The sequence below is a fragment of the Cibotium barometz genome, chromosome 20, assembly GCF_041138505.1.
Source record: "Cibotium barometz isolate CiBa-2024 chromosome 20, ASM4113850v1, whole genome shotgun sequence".
Lineage (NCBI taxonomy): Eukaryota > Viridiplantae > Streptophyta > Polypodiopsida > Cyatheales > Cibotiaceae > Cibotium > Cibotium barometz.
In genome coordinates this window covers 40,577,610-40,593,619 of record NC_141065.1, presented here as the reverse complement: position 1 = coordinate 40,593,619, position 16,010 = coordinate 40,577,610, and the positions used below count along the sequence as shown (strand labels likewise).

Sequence of the window (16,010 nt, the reverse complement as noted above, 5' to 3'; positions counted from 1 at the left end):
TTTTCTAGTGCAACGTGCGTTCGATTTTTCATGTGCGGACGTGGCGACTGCGTGGGGCGGGGCCCGTTCGTCCGTCGTCGTTTGGCCGGCCGCTTTGTGGACTAGAATTGTCCGAGGCTGCGCGGACAGGGCGGCGGTTCGCGTGTCGTATCTTACTAATTAAACCAACAGCTACTCCTAATTTGTAATTTAATTAATAATAACAAATCCAAATATCTATGTATATCTATATATACACACACACACACAAACAGACAGTATGTATGTATCTGGTTCCTCCCTTTGCTGTCACGTATACAACACCTGCTCCTACTACTACTGTATCTTGTTCACTCCTAGCGGCTATGCCGATCCCTTCATCGGATTCCCCTGGCCCCTCCTTGGCCTGCATCGACCTCTCTTCCAATGACCTTGCCTCTTCTGCCTCCACCCTCCGGAAGGTGAGAGTAATTAGTGTTAATCAAGCGTCAATAATTTGGGGGGCGGGGGACGATGTATTGTATAATTATACTCAGCTGTATGAGCTGTGCCGTTAATGTATGGTGTGCTGTTTTGTTGATTGGTGAAAATCATTTAACAATACATGCGGTTCTCTCATGTACTACTGCTTGCCAATGTCCTTAATGCGATTGATTGTACTGTGTTTGCATGCGCTAATTATGCTGTGAGACACTGCTGTGTGTGATAATTGGCCACCTCAGGCAGGCCTTATTGGCAGCTCAGAACATTTTCGTGTGTGTGTGTGTGTGTGTGTGTGTGTGTGTGTGAGAGAGAGAGAGAGAGAGAGAGAGAGAGATTAATAGAGATTAATTAATTTTGGGTCTCAGGCTTGCTTGGACTCTGGATTCTTCTATGTCGTCAACCATGGGGTTGATCAAATTGGCCAAGTCTTTGCTCAGAGCAAGCGATTTTTTACACTTCCTATCGATGAGAAAATGAAGGTCTTCCGCAACAAGAAGAACAGGGGCTACACCCCCTTCGAGGATGAAACACTTGACCCCTCCAAGCAAACCAAAGGTCAGCAGCTTATCAAAATATATTCGCATTTTATTGGGAATTTCAGCTCTTGCCTTTTATTTGCCCTAGAGATCGGAATATATCATCGCATCTCTCTCACAGTAAAATAACGGAATTTTATCCTAATTTTATAATTAACTCATGTAGGAGTGCTTTTCTTTGTGGTAATTCCAATAGAACTTCTAATATGTATTTTTAAAATCACTAATAAAAAATTAAACTATTCAGGAATTATTGTAAAAAGGGTAAAAAATCATAAATAAAAAATTAAACTATTGAGGAATTATTGTACATCTTCTAGAACACATCCCTTTTACAGTAACCTTACAAATTGAGAATACTTTTTTGTAAGCAATAAAATAGAAATGATCGATCATTAGCAATAAAAATTGGGTATGATTGGTCAGCTAATGTGTTGGGAAAAAATTTAAAAACAATGTGGGGGGTTAATTATTATGTTTGAAATTTCCATGAGATTTTTTGCTGTCCAAGTAGGTTTCTTTTTGGTTTGATAAGGAAACAAAGGAGATTCTTGAGAGACCATTGCAGTAGTAGTAACCTCACAAAAGTCCACGTTAGCAAGTTTTCATTATTCTTATTCTTCTTAGGTTTGTCACTTGTCTTATCTTGTCCTAGTTACTTCCCATTGTGCTTTTTCACAAGCAATAGTAATGCAATTAATTAACTTTTGACATTGATATTCTATTGTCTTATGCCCTACCCCAGCAATTATTGCATTTAGAAGTTTTGACATGTGATTTAAGTCCAAACATTCATCTTATTACTTGCCCTACCCAAACATTCATCTTAATTATTGCATTAAGAAGTTTTGACATTCATCTTCTTTGCCCTACCCAAACATTACATTTGAGCATCTTTGAGAATATGCAAAACAATGCTTAATTAAGTTGGTCATATTTTTCACAAGTGTTTTTTTTTTGGGAGGATTTGACATAAACTGCATTTTTTCTTGCCGTGATCTTATTCTTGTGTTTTGTATATAACATAAGCTCTTTTTTCCCCCTTTTTTTAAATAGGTGATTGTAAGGAGGGATTCTACATAGGACCAGAAATGAATGAAGATGAGTGTGAGATTTGGTCCCCAAAGCCTTTCCATGGACCAAATCAATGGCCATCTAAAGGTACTGTATCGTTTACCCCCTTGTTGATGTTACTTGGATATATTAAAAAATATGCATGAGGCTTTTCTTGTTTTTCTGAATCAAATTTATAGATTCCCCCCCCCCATGTTTCTAGTCAAGCTCTTTAATTCTCACCAATGTAGAAGCTTCGCTTCCTTGTTAATACAACAAAATTTGTGAAGATTTTCATTTCTCAATAGAGTATATCTATTTTTTTTTGGGGGGGTACTTTGTCGAGATTTTTCAAACCAGTAGTAGGTGGTGTAAGCACTACATGTAGACCGTATTTACGATTTTTTTAGTTTTTTTTTACTATAAACAAAAGATTTCATTTTCATCAATCAGAACAGTGGGATGAAGCTAATCTAATAATAGTTGTATTAAATAATTCAATTTTGTTTTTGACACTGAAAGTGTTGTCTAGCTAATTCGAAAAGACGGCGGTTAAGCTCATAATAATATAGTATATGTATTTGTCAGGCAGGTCTTGTATTAAAATATTAATCAAGGTTTAAAATGGGTGGAGCAAGCATGCTTTGACTTATCTGCATGTGAATTGAGATGTTGATATTTTGGGTTAATTACATGATTAAAAACTTATTGAGAGCAATTACTGAAGAAAGCATTTGAACTTGCTGATCAGGAAAGTCCAGATTTATTGCCAGGATGGAGGGAAACCATGGAAAAGTATTATGAGCAGATATTGTGAGTGCAACGAGATGATTCGAATTAATTATTGAGGATGAATTCTCCTCGATAATTATTATTGGAGTGAATCGAAAAACAAAAGTAATTGAGAAATTGTAAATGGCGATTTACTTTGATTAACCAATTAATGGCATGCAGGATGGCGGGAAGGAAACTCACCAGACTTCTTGCTTTAGCTCTAAATTTAGATATTAGTTATTTTGAGAAGCCTGGAATAATGGACTCCCCGATGGCATACATTCGCCTTTTGCATTATTCAGGTAAAAGTTAATACCCATTTAAATCACTAATAATCTTCGTATTCAAAATAGCACGCATTATATATATTATGTATTCACGTAAATGCATTATTTGATGCGCTTTTTATTCGAGCGAATATAATTTTATATATACTTCAAAAATTATAGATACTTCATTTATTTGATTCAAATTACATGCCCACCAAAATTCAGGTGAAGTTTCCAGTCCAGAACAAGGAATCTATGGAGCTGGGGCTCATTCTGATTATGGTATGATTACGCTTTTGGCAACCGATAGCGTGCCCGGACTCCAGGTATTTCGTGTAAACAATAGTAACAAGCATTATTTCTATGTTAAGCATAGTATTCATCTTGAAATTATGAAAGAAAGTCCACTCCCTCGGCATTCGAACCCTGGATCTCCCCCTCCATATCATTGTGCTCTAACCATTAGATCATGGGGTCCACCTTGATGTGAGGAAGGGAGGACGGGGGGTGTATTCGTCGATCTCCCCCTCCATAGCATTCGAACCCGAGATCTCTCCCTCCATAGCATTGTGCTCTCCCTCCATAGCATTGTGCTCTAACCATTAGATCATGGGGTCCACCTTGATATGAGGAAGGGAGGACGGGGGGTGTATTCGTCGATCCCCCCCTCCATAGCATTGTGCTCTAACCATAACCATTAGATCATGGGGTCCACCTTGATATGAGGAAGGGAGGACGCGGGGTGTTCGTGAATCAGAATCCAGAGAGGAGAGGTGGCATACAAAACTTGAAACCATCCTAGCCCTTGTTTCTTTGTTTCTCAACGTTAGTGTCGGACTGATTTAATAGTCTCCCTCTTCCTCGCATTAATTAATTGATTTTTCCTTTTTTACTCATTGTAGGTCCCTATTCTTTTGAAATTATGAAAAAGAAAGTCCACTCCCTCAGCATTCGAACTCGCGATCTCCCCCTCCATAGCGTTGCATTCTAACCATTAGATCATGGGGTCCACCTTGATATGAGGAAGGGAGGGATGGGGTGTGTGTTCCTCACAATCAAGAGAGGAGAGGAGGCATACAAACTTGAAACGTCAACCTTAGTCGGATTGAATTAATAGTCTCCCTCTTCCTCTCATTAATTAATGGATTTTCCTTTTTTACTCATTGTAGGTCCCTATTCTTTGGAAATTATGAGAAAGTCCACTCCCTCGGCATTCGAACCCGTGATCTCCCCCTCCACAGCATTGTGCTTTAGCCATTAGATCATGGGTCCACCTTGATATGAGGAAGGGAGGACGGGGGGTGTGTTTGTCAGAATAGAGAGAGGAGAGGAGGCATACAAACTTGAAACGTCCTATAGCCCTTGTTTCTTTAGTCGGACTGATTTAATAGTCTCCCTAATTAATTGATTTTCCTTTTTTACTCATTGTATGTTGCCATGTGAACCGGCACCTCGATATCTATATGTAATCCTTTTAGTCCCTAAAAATAGTATTTAGTGATGAGCACTAAGTGTGAGCATAGTATTAAGTAATGAGCATTTTGTATGGTAGTTGTTGGATCCTTATGTATGGATGTAGCTCCTAGCCATATCAAGAAGACAACATTATAGTGCCATTTTTTAGTGTAAAAATATAATTTGATATAGCTGAAGTTTAGTGTCGCTTAGCATAGGTCATAAGTAATTATTGCTTAATTCAAGGAAGAAGGCTCAGGATTGATACTTTATAATGATTAGATTTGCAAGGATAAAGATGCCGATCCCCAGCTTTGGGAAGATGTTCAACCAGTGAGTGGGTGAGTCCTTGATTCATCTCCATTAATGAATGCATAGTGATTGTTGATTAACTTAGGCTTAAATTCATCAATTTTTCAATTATTGCCTAAAGGTTAACGTATCTATTTTTTGGGAAAATATATTGGGGGTAAAACAGAGCATTCGTTGTTAATCTCGGTGACATGCTAGAGCGCTGGAGTAATGGCTTATTCAGGTGTGTGATATATCATACTTTTTTTTTTTTGTCTACGTTGATTATTTTCTCTCGGTTTAATGATTTTTTTCCTTGGGTGGGCTTCCTTTTGTATTTTTTTCCTTGGGTGGGCTTGCTTTTGTTGCACGTGCGATGCTTGCTTTTGTTGCACGTGCGACACACGCTCAAAGTGTAAATTCACCTTCTTAACCAAATTGGCTATAATGGCAGGTCAACACTACACCGAGTGGTCCTAAGTGGAGAGGAAAGATACTCGGTAATGAGCCATTAAATCAATATTATCTCATTACAATCATTAACCATTACAAAATCATTATCTTATCACCATTCATTAACCATTGCAAAATCTGTGATCATCTATGAAACCACTTTCTTAAGCATAAAGTAGATTAAGGAAACAAGTAAAAGACCTTTTTGGCATGTTTCTAGGTTGCGTTCTTCTTGGATCCAAATTTTGATTGTTTAGTCGAGTGCCTCCCAGCATGTTGCTCAGACTCAAACCCTCCAAGGTATGAATATATTAACACTACATTAAGGTGTTTATTGTTCTTTAATTCGTATTGCCCAAATTAGTTGCAAGATACAAGGGGGAGATTGATTATATCATTCAAACCAATTTTTATACCAACTTTTTTTTTCTTTGATCGAAGGTTCCCCCCCATCACAAGTGGACATTACCTAATAGAAAGATACAAACTCAGCTATAAGAGTTGAAAAGCCACGTCTATTTTTGTTGATTATACATAGATAACTTTTGTACATAGGAGTTTGTATCCCCCTTGCCTACATATAGGTAGTTGCAGTTTAGTAATTTAGCGCTCGTACATTTTTCAAGAGAGGAAGAATAAAGAGGTTAAAGAGGTTTATTCTTCTAAACAAGTTCTTCGATGAAGAAAGAATGTAGGAGCCAACAAGAGTTGAGGAGGTTGTAAGGACATTATGTCATCCCAATGTTCACCCCAAGCTTGTAGCATATGGGATATCAAAGGATAAAGTGATGATTTTTTCGACACACTTATAACTAAAGGAAATTGAATTCATGTATTAGAGAGAGAGAGAGAGAGAGAGAGAGAGAGAGAGAGAGAGAGAGAGAGATGTATAAGTATTCCTAGATTTCCTCTTCCATTCACTCTAATCACGTAGACTTTAAAAGTAATTTGTTTACTTTAAAAGATACATGTTACACCCAAAGTTTGGTGAAAGGTGATTTAGTTACTTTAAAAGAGACAAGTTTCTCTTGCAGTACTTCTTGGACGATAGATAAAAAGTACTTCTTGGACGATAGATAAAAACGCTCAAAGGAAGGTAGTTTTGATGGTAGGGATGTAGACTATGTTGTTGATGGTGTTGATGGTAGGGATGTAGACGATGTTGTTGATGGTGTTGATGGTAGGGATGTAGACGACGTGTAATTAAACACGCAAAGGTAGGTAATTATGATGGTAGGGATGTAGACGTGATGGTGTAATAAAGTAAAATAGGTGGTATAGTTCTTATGGTGTATGTGGCACTCTTATCGATTGGTCCACATTAGGGAGGAGTCGTCAAAAAAGTAAAGATGATTTTGTTGGTGTAAAAAAGTAAAATAGTTGGTATAGTTCTTATGGTTACGGTGTATGTGGCACTCTTATCAAATGGTCCACATTAGGGAGGAGTTGTCAAAAAGTAAAGATGATTTTGTTGTACACATTAGGGAGGAGTAGTCAAAAAAGTAAAGATGATTTTGTTGTACTCTTTAATTCTTTTGTGGAGTGATCTTACATGTGCCCAAAAAAAAAACAAACGGAAGGATGTTGTGGAGTGACCTTAATTATTTTGTAGAGTGACCTTACATGTGCAAAAAAAAAAACAAAAAAACAAAAACGAATGGAAGGGTTGCTATTGTGGAGTGACCTTACATGTTAAAAAATTAAATAAATGGAAGGGTTGCTTTCCTTGAGTAAAAAGGATTGACTTTGCATGCAAAAAAACAAATTAACATGTACTAAGTTGCATGTGCACAAAGTGATACTCTTTTGAATAACTTTGCATGTGCATGAAGTAAACTGTTTTTGTGGAGAAAATTGTTTTTTGTTTTTGTGGGGTGACCTTACATGTGAAAAAACAAATGGAAGGGTTTCTCTTGCAAAAAACAAATTAACGCTTACTAAGTTTGCATGTGCACAAAGTAATACTCTTTTGAATAACACCCTAGACTCATAAGAGAGACTTCATATATATTTAGACTCGTGAAAGGGAGATTTTTTACTATATGTGGTCACATATAAGAGAGACTTTATGTAGATTTAGACTCATATAAGAGACTTTATGTAGATTTAGACTCATGAAAGGGAGATTTTTCACTTAAGGCTTTGAACGCCTAAGCCATGCATAGGCATGCTATGGATGGTTAAGGAAGATTTTTCAAGACTATGATGTCTTCCTCCATGTGCATTCATGGGTGAGGTGATGAGTGTTAACTGCACCTTAAAATCAATTGAACATCACTCCCCACTAATGATTTTATTCCTCACTTTGTATTCCTCAAGGAATAAGGTAAAAGCAATTGTTTTGACGGGTGTAGATAGGGTTTTCCCATTGTTGGTGGAGACTGACTACTATAGCAAGCAATTTTTTTAAACCCTTTTTTTCCCGTGGTGAGGGTTATAATTCATTTTAGTATATGTAAGATAAGATAAAATCAGACTCTAGTTATAAAGAGGATACTGATTTCCTTGAATTTGAAAAAAAATTTGTGAAGTGTGTACAACTCTACATGGATTTATTCATATCATGAAGATGGCAAGAGTGCTTTGAAGGAGAACATGGAAAGATTTAAGGGGCAGTCTTTGAGAAACATCAATTACATATCGAAAAGTATTGTGTAGATCTGGACATAATCTAGTACAAGAGATGGGAGCCCTAGTGACATGGTGTATTGGAAGCTAGCAAGCTCCAATGGAGCAGAGTCACAGCAGCATTAGCCAATTAACAAATCAATTAGTGTGTACAAGCTACTTAGAGTACAAGATTTACCAAATTAAGCAAAGTAATTAAGAACATGAGAGATGCTTTTGGTAATCTAACAATGCCTAGAAAATCGTGACATAAATAAGAAAAAAAAAAGAAATGAAGATGTCCAATCAAAGGGAACAACACCAAGGAGCTAGAAGGCGAAGTCAAAGCCAAGGATTGTATGTAATATGTAGAACTTGGGGTGTGGGGGTGGGGGGGGGGGGACAATTTAAAGGTATGAAGCCCACTTTAGTGGGTATAGGTGCATAGTATTTGGGTCTCACCAAACAACAACAACACTAACATTTTTCTTGAAGGAGACTATGGCCCACCAGCTCTCTGGGATAATATACTCATTGACCTTGATGTAGAGTTGATATCCATGATGAAAGAACCAAAAGAAAGTTGGGATGGATTCTCCAAAGAAGGGATGGGTTCTAGAGTCAATATTCTTGATGAAAGAATAAAACGAAAGCTTGATTTAAGGAGAAGTTGACAAGATTGTCGTGTACAACCTTCAATGTCACTCAAGATCATTGATAAAAGGTCAAGCAAACCTTCATTGATAAAAGGTCAACCAAAACAGTTGGAAAGTTGAATGACATAAAGAATAAAATTGATTATATTTAAAGTTAAATTTATTTCTCTAAAACATTATACATTTTAATAGGATTTAAAGCTTCTTAACATGTCTCTTTTATTAAAATACTCAATTTAAGAATTATTTTATTATGAAATATATATTAAATAGTATATTTTATATCCCGGGGGATTCACTCTTAGAAAACTTATAATATCACGTGAGTGTACAAGAGGGAGGTTTTTTCAAATGAGGCATAAGCTTATAAGGTAGGGATAAGGCCATGTATTTAGGTGAATACTAAATCTTAAATTTAAGTTAGAGGGAGGGGGGGATGGGGAGGGGTATAGCTATGTCATAAGTACTTTTGATGAATATAGTTGTACAAAATGCTTGCAATGTTTTGTTATGTGTATGTTGTGTCATGGTTTTACATCACTTTTATGGTACATGTATGGTAATGATCTAATGATATCAAGAAATGATCACATGCTTCAATAATGATTCGAGTAGGTTGTGGTGATTTATAGTGATGATTTCCTAGTACTTAACATCTTTTCTTGCTAGCATGCATGGAGTACTTATGTTTGCTCAATAAATTTTAAAGTAACATACTTTAATCTAAGCAGGGTTAGAGAAAAAACATAGATATAAGGAGGGGGTGACATAGTCATTTAAATAGGAGGGTGTTATCATCTTTTGAGCATCATAAATAGGGGGTTTTCTTAAGGTTCATGCACGCAAGTGATGTCCCTCTTTATTGTGAGTGAATCCCCCAGGATTTATATATTTTATAAATATACTAATACAATTGTTACTATTAAGTATGTGTTAATCACTCTAGTTAACATGGTCTCACATGCCCAACCTTATTTTGTAAGGTGCTTCAACATCCTACTTTAGATCTTTTATGAGACGACTTTGTAATATATAAAGGACCTTAATCTATGCTTAACACCAAATCGGCAAGTCTCTAACTCCGCGTAAATACTTTCTTAGGACTAGACATGATGGTCATGGACTATTTTTAAGTTATGGATGGCCAAGTATGAACACTAGCATTAAACAATACACCTTCATTCCCCTTTCAATAGAATACTAGCATTAAGCAAAACACAATCATTCCCCTTGCAATAGAATACTTGTGAGCTCTCTTCCCTCTTCTTTTCACTCTCTTGCTTGTGTTCTTTTGAATAGTTGCATAGCTAGATGGATTCATGCTTGGGTCAGAATGGTTGTAGGATCTCTCTTTCATGAGCTCCCCCCCTCTTTTCACCTCTTGTGAGATTGATCCATACCATAGGAATACTCTTCTTGCCTCCATCTAGGTGGTTCAGGCTCTTTCTCCACACCCCATGGCTATAGAGCTCTCCGATGTGACAATAGAGCGAGGATCTGAAATACGAGAATTAGCACACCCACAACCAAGGGAAGTTGTATTTCGCGAAAAAGCTCCTAGCGATACATGTATCTTTGGGCAAGGCCAAGTAAGGTTTTAACTTGAATACATATGGCACCATTTGCAAGGGAGTAGCCTAAGGGACTAACTCTGAATCTGATCCAAGCTATTGGAATCACCCAATATTATTCAGCATGGATTAGAAGGTCACACTCTAAAAGGCATATGGTTTTGGAGCCGTTTGTTGTGTTTTCAATCTTGCTTTCAACCTTGTTTGCATTAGATTTAAGACATTCAATTTGTAGCTTTTGGAAGGGAAAAGTTTATTATTCTTGGCCATTTGAATTATTTTAAGGCCTCAAAGGCTTAGATTTCATTGTATTCATTCAAGGGATTAGCCTTAGTGAATAAGGGGTGAGATCCACTCTGAAAACCTTGGCTAGAACTCCAATCTTGTGGATTAGAGTGTGGAAGTTGTGTTTTTTTCTTGTTCTTTCAAGAAAAAATCATGCGTGAAAGAATAACCATTAAGCAAACTCCCAAAATGTGATCTGAGCCTACACATATGTGACATGAGCTCACCAAACTCATGTGAGTCAAGCTTAATAGAGTTGCGTGAGCTAAGAGAGTAACAATTTGATGTAGGTGAGCTCGCGGAATCTACTTTTATCCTGACTTACGTAAGTAGAAAAAAAATAATTATTTTTTACACGTGATTTCAAATTTTTTTTAAATTGACGTGATTCCATCAAATCATTGTCTCAGATTCTGTAATCAAACTTACTCTAGGAGAACTGATGGAAATCACGAAATGATAATTCTCTAAGGCAAAGTGTTTCTACTATACGACAAGCCTGGTCACGTGGTCAAAGCATGTAGACTGAAGTAAGTACATGAGAAGAATGACACTTTGAAGCCTTGGAAGAAGGAGTCCAGGATAATGCTAAAGCGGAATTGAAGTTGTTTGTGGTAATAGAAGAAATTTGTGCAAAAGAAGAACATTCATCAGCATTCGATGGGTTCATGGATCATTAACAGTGGAGCATCTTGATAAAAAGTGCTGTGCGGGGGGGAGTCCATTGAGGTAGTGGCAGTCGAGAACAACGCTGAATGCCCATCCATGGATTCAAGTACCATTTCTTTTGTTTCTAGCAATGGTGATACTAAGAAGTTTTTTGAAATCCTTTATGTTCCAGACATCAAGAGGAATCTGTTGTCAGTTGTGGTGGTGACCATAGCTAAATGTGGCTTTAAGGTTCTCTTTGATAAGGCTAGTGCAGTCACAACAAATGCCATCAGTAATGTCATTGGGAAAGGAATCTGGTGTAACAACTTGTATGAGCTGTCAACTTTTATAGCCCAAGCCGATGTGGGGATAAGCAAGCTATGGCATGAGAGATTTGAGCACCTAAGTTTTGTAGTCTTGAAAGATATGCAAAGGTCTAGGATTGTAGCACATCTCCCAACATTTTCAGAGATTCAAATGTGTGTGAAGCTTGTATGATGGGCAAGTGGCATCGAAATGTGTTTCCACAAGAAAGCAAGAATCATGTAAAGGCTCTTCTAGAGCTTGTACATGCAGATCTTTATGGTAAAATGCCAACCACTGCATTGGGTCGTACTTCTTACTACTAATCGATGACTTCAGTAAGAAGATGTGGGTGTATTTTTGTTATATGTACATTATGTGTGCTATGTTATATACACATTATGTGTGCATATACTAGGAGGCTAACCCACATTAGGCTTGTGAGCATGGGAGCATGGGAACAAGCTCTAGTGGAGCATGGGTTAGGACTAACCTTAAGGTTTAAGGTTAGGGTCAGGCATCCAAGGGTCACACATGAGGAATGGAAAGTCAAGAGTCACTTGAGGGCCCTCCTATATAATAGGGGCATGGGGCACACTCAAGGGAGCTTGGGGGGGCTTGGAGGTTTGGGCTCCATGAGGCCAAGGCTATGTTATGCTCTCTTTGTAGAGGTTCATATCTACTCACCTACCATTTCACACTATAGCTATATGCTATTGGATTGTGTTATACCTCTTGATGGTATGGGACATCAAGGTAGAGGTATGATGTATTTCATTCATTATTCATGTGTGCATCCCTTGGGCTCGGGGGTGGTTGGGTGGTTGAGTTTATGCCTGTTTTATGCATGTTTATGCATAACAATTATCTAGAGAGATCTTAGGGTTTTAACAGTGGTATCAGAGCAATCTCTATTTAATTGTTGATTTTTTTTAGTAAATTTTAATATTTACTAATAAAATGTTATTTTTTTGTTGATTTGTGTTGATGAAATGCACATGGATCATCGTTATGGTGATTGGAACGTGTGGTACTTCAATTCAATGGACGAATCGACGTTGCGGGGAAATTCCGTGAGTTAATGCTATTTTTCTCTATTTTTTATGGTTAAAATTGAGCATTAATGGAATTTTTTACAAAAATACCATAAAGTTTATGGTGGATATTTTTGTAGGATGGATTCCCTGAATTTCTAGAATTTTTTAGAAATTTTTTCTAATTTTTTAGGAATTTTTTGAGCATTTTTATGATTAAAAATATATTTTTATACATTTTTTGCGGGGTTTTTCCGCGGGAATGCGATCAAATTTCTGTCAATTTCTACTGAAATTCAGTAGGGGACAGCGTGTTGATGCATGAGATGCTCTCCCGTGTGCGTGGGACTATCTCCGCCTCTCAAATCTGATATTTCCTTCATTTTTTCATGAAATTTCTCTTAAAAAGGAATTTTTAAAATTAAACATTAATCATAATTAATGTTAATTATGATTAGGAGTTTAATTGAGAATCTTAATCAAAGATTAAGAAAGATTAAGGTAATCTCTCTGATTAAGAGAGAGAGAGAGAAGAGATGTGGAAAGGGAGAGGAGAGGGTGGAGAGGGTGGAGAGAAGTGATTTCTCCCTCTCATTCAATCCTACGCGCAGGCGACGGGAGGGGGGGGGCTGCGCAGCAGCCGCCGGCGGAAAAACGCTCCCCCCCCCCCCTAAAAAATCAAAACCAAGTTATAAGCTTATTAAAGCTTATTTTTTCATTTTTTTTAAAAAATGAGTTTTTTATTTTCAAAAAAAAGCTTTTGAATATATTTCAGAAAAAAGCTTGGAAAAAGCCTGAAAATTACAGAAAAATTTGGGATTTGAGGAAAAAAAATCCATGAAAATTCCTGGAAATTTTTTATTGAAAAATTTTGGCTTTTCATCTTCCGGAAAACCTTTGGCTTTCCGTTTTCCCGAAACCTTTTGGCTTTCCGAATTCCGGAAAAACTTTTGACCTTCCGTATTCCGGAAACCTTTGACCTTTCACATTCCGATTTTTTTTGTCTTTTCATTTTCCCAAAACTTTTGGCTTTCCGTATTCCGGGAAAACCGTTGGAATTCCGAAATTTTTTGACCGTTCGTATTCTAAATGCGTTCGGGGTTGATTAAAAATTTCAAAAAATTCCTGAAAATTAGTGGAAAATTAGACAAAGGTTATTTTAAATTTCGGGTAAATGTGGGATTGGTGTTTGGCATGTGGTGTGTCCATTCGGGCGCCCGTGACCATTCAAATTCCTTTAAAATTATATTTTTTGACTCAGAAAATTAGAAAAATCCATTAAAATTGAAAATTTTCATTGGATTTGAGAATTGTCGGGCGAAATTGGAAATTTCGTGAACGATGGGATTCTCAGGGAAAATTAGGAAATTTCTGGAAATTATTTTTAGAAATCCTAAAAATTGGTATTTTTAAAATATCAATGGTATTTTGGCAAATTAAATTGCTAAAAATTTTCTGGAAAAATATAGGTTTGGAATGCCATAAGATAGGTTTGGTGGACTTCAAAATTATTATATTTTGAGGCCCTGTAAAATTAGGGAAAATTTGGAAAAAAATCATGATAATTCTTTTTCTCGAGAATTTAATATTTTCGAGGGTTATTTAATGTTGAAGTACGTTTCCTCGTGCTGACATTAGATAGATGCGGGTTATTCCCACATTATTAATACGATTATACCTCGTATTAATGGATATTCATGTTTGGATTAATTCTAAACAATGTATTCATGATTTTTTACCATTCTTTAGCCATTCTTTTTGGACATGTTCCTTAATTTGGCTATAATTTTTGTTCAAAGTGTTTTCACCTTTGACACTTTTCCATGATAATTTATTTTGCACTTATTAAAGTGTGGTTTGTGCTTAATTTATTAAGCCTAAGACAAACTCTATCATGGGTCAGTTGATCGGTTTATTTTGGTGGATTTTTATTGGATGTTTTCCAAGTTTTTATGGACTCATCAGGTTCTGCCTAGATCACTTGTGTCTAGGGGTTTTCTTATTGAGTGCTACACACATGTGTTTCACTTTCTTACTTTGGAGTTTTATTTGAACAACATAACGTTCATATACTCCGGATTGATGAGTTGGCCACCAATTTAAATGCTTCTTTTGGCATGATTTATGTCCATTAGATGGTATGCATTGATTTTTATGATCAACTATGGTTTTTATGGATTTAAGGAGCTTCTATGCTTTTATCCATGATGTTATAAGGATCTTTTGATCTTTGGAATAATTACATGTGCTTTGAAGGTAGCATTTGCCTTCGTTTTTTGCACATAAATTTGGAGTATATTTCTTGTACTCTTGTGTATATTCCAACTCGGATACCTAGTTGCTTATATATCTAGGTGAGTTATTTTTTTTCTACCCTAACTTTATTGTGTTTTGGGTAGTTATCATTAGAAAGGCGCCAATAATTCAATTTCTTTTCTAATGATGTACTCAGAAGGATTTATTCCTTGATGTAGTCTCAAGTATATAGAGACAGGTTTAGTATGTGAAAGTCTGGATAAGGCCATCTTATTCCTTTTATACAGGATTTCATTCATATGTTCCTAGACGGCATACTAGGGAGTTTCAAATTGTTAAGGTATGTATGGGTGGTATCATGGTGGTATGGGACGCTAGGGATCCCTCACATATATTATCTTATGGGATAATTTGGGCTCAAGATTGTTGCTTTGCTTACATCACTTAGCATGTTGACCTCAACATTCAAAGACAATCTTATTTTCTAAATTCACTAGAAGTTATAGTGTGGGCATTCTTTAGATAAACTTCTTTTATCTATAACCTGCATGTTTTGATGAGGGTAATCTCGTCGGCATTTTCACTTGTTGAAATCTCTTTCTTTAGAGTTCAAACAAGTTTATCTTGTTGTGTTCGGATAAGGAAATTTGGATTCTTCCTTTGTTGGCATTTCTTTCTTTAGTTCCGTACTTTAGGTGATTTACACAATCAACCTGATAGGTTTACGGATGGACATATGTGTCTCATCGAGACGTTGATGATTCTTTATGTTGATATGGATAACTCGAGACGTTGAGTATTCCATATGCAGATGTGGGTATGTCGAGGCACCGATGAATCCCTGGTTTCTGCTGTTATAATGCCATGTTTTCCTACTTTATTCCGAATGGTTTACAACGAGGAAGTTACTTTGAATGTGAATTGTTCTGATCATCCGCAGTAGTCTGATGGGCAAACAGAGTGTATGAATCAGATTGTAGAGTATATGCTTCGTGCATGTCTCTGGAAAATCATCATATTGGGAAATATCTTCCAATGATGGAATTTGCCTATAACAGTTCTAAATTTACGGCTATTATTTTAGTCCGTGCATACTTATGTATGGGTATCAACTCAGGGCACCTATTGATGTCAGTCTTAAGGACATCGAGCTTGATGCATCGAGGGATTTCTTGCGAGATATGCAGGAAATTCTGACCGAAGCTCGGGATTCTATCAGGAGTGCTCATGATAGGGCACGGTTTTATGCTGATAGGGGACGCTCATCTCGGTCTTTTGAACCAGGAGCGTTGATTTATTTTAATGTTCTTAAAGATTCTCAGACTTTGTCAATGGAAAAATGCTCGAATTTATC

At 36.7% G+C, this 16,010-nt stretch overlaps 1 protein-coding gene across 1 annotated transcript; it reads left to right on the top strand.

Moving 5' to 3' along the window:
• Positions 1 to 248: 248 nt before the first annotated feature.
• On the top strand, positions 249 to 6,094 carry LOC147627872 (kihadalactone A synthase LFS-like). The gene is made up of 11 exons (XM_086814846.1): positions 249 to 440; positions 828 to 1,017; positions 2,055 to 2,159; positions 2,813 to 2,864; positions 3,006 to 3,127; positions 3,320 to 3,420; positions 4,832 to 4,890; positions 5,028 to 5,084; positions 5,295 to 5,340; positions 5,514 to 5,593; positions 5,735 to 6,094. The coding sequence occupies exons 1-11, from the start codon at positions 264 to 266 to the stop codon at positions 5,796 to 5,798; spliced, it is 1,053 nt and encodes a 350-aa protein (XP_086670972.1). The 5' UTR covers positions 249 to 263; the 3' UTR covers positions 5,799 to 6,094.
• Positions 6,095 to 16,010: the final 9,916 nt, after the last annotated feature.

What these genes read in the sequence shown, in the direction of transcription:
- LOC147627872 (XM_086814846.1), top strand. Translation starts at nt 264, where the DNA reads ATGTATCTGGTTCCTCCCTTTGCTGTCACGTATACAACACCTGCTCCT. An exon ending in CCCCTCCAAGCAAACCAAAG is followed by an intron (nt 1,018 to 2,054) that starts GTCAGCAGCTTA and finishes TTTTTTAAATAG; the next exon opens with GTGATTGTAAGGAGGGATTC. An exon ending in GATGTTCAACCAGTGAGTGG is followed by an intron (nt 4,891 to 5,027) that starts GTGAGTCCTTGA and finishes GGGGTAAAACAG; the next exon opens with AGCATTCGTTGTTAATCTCG.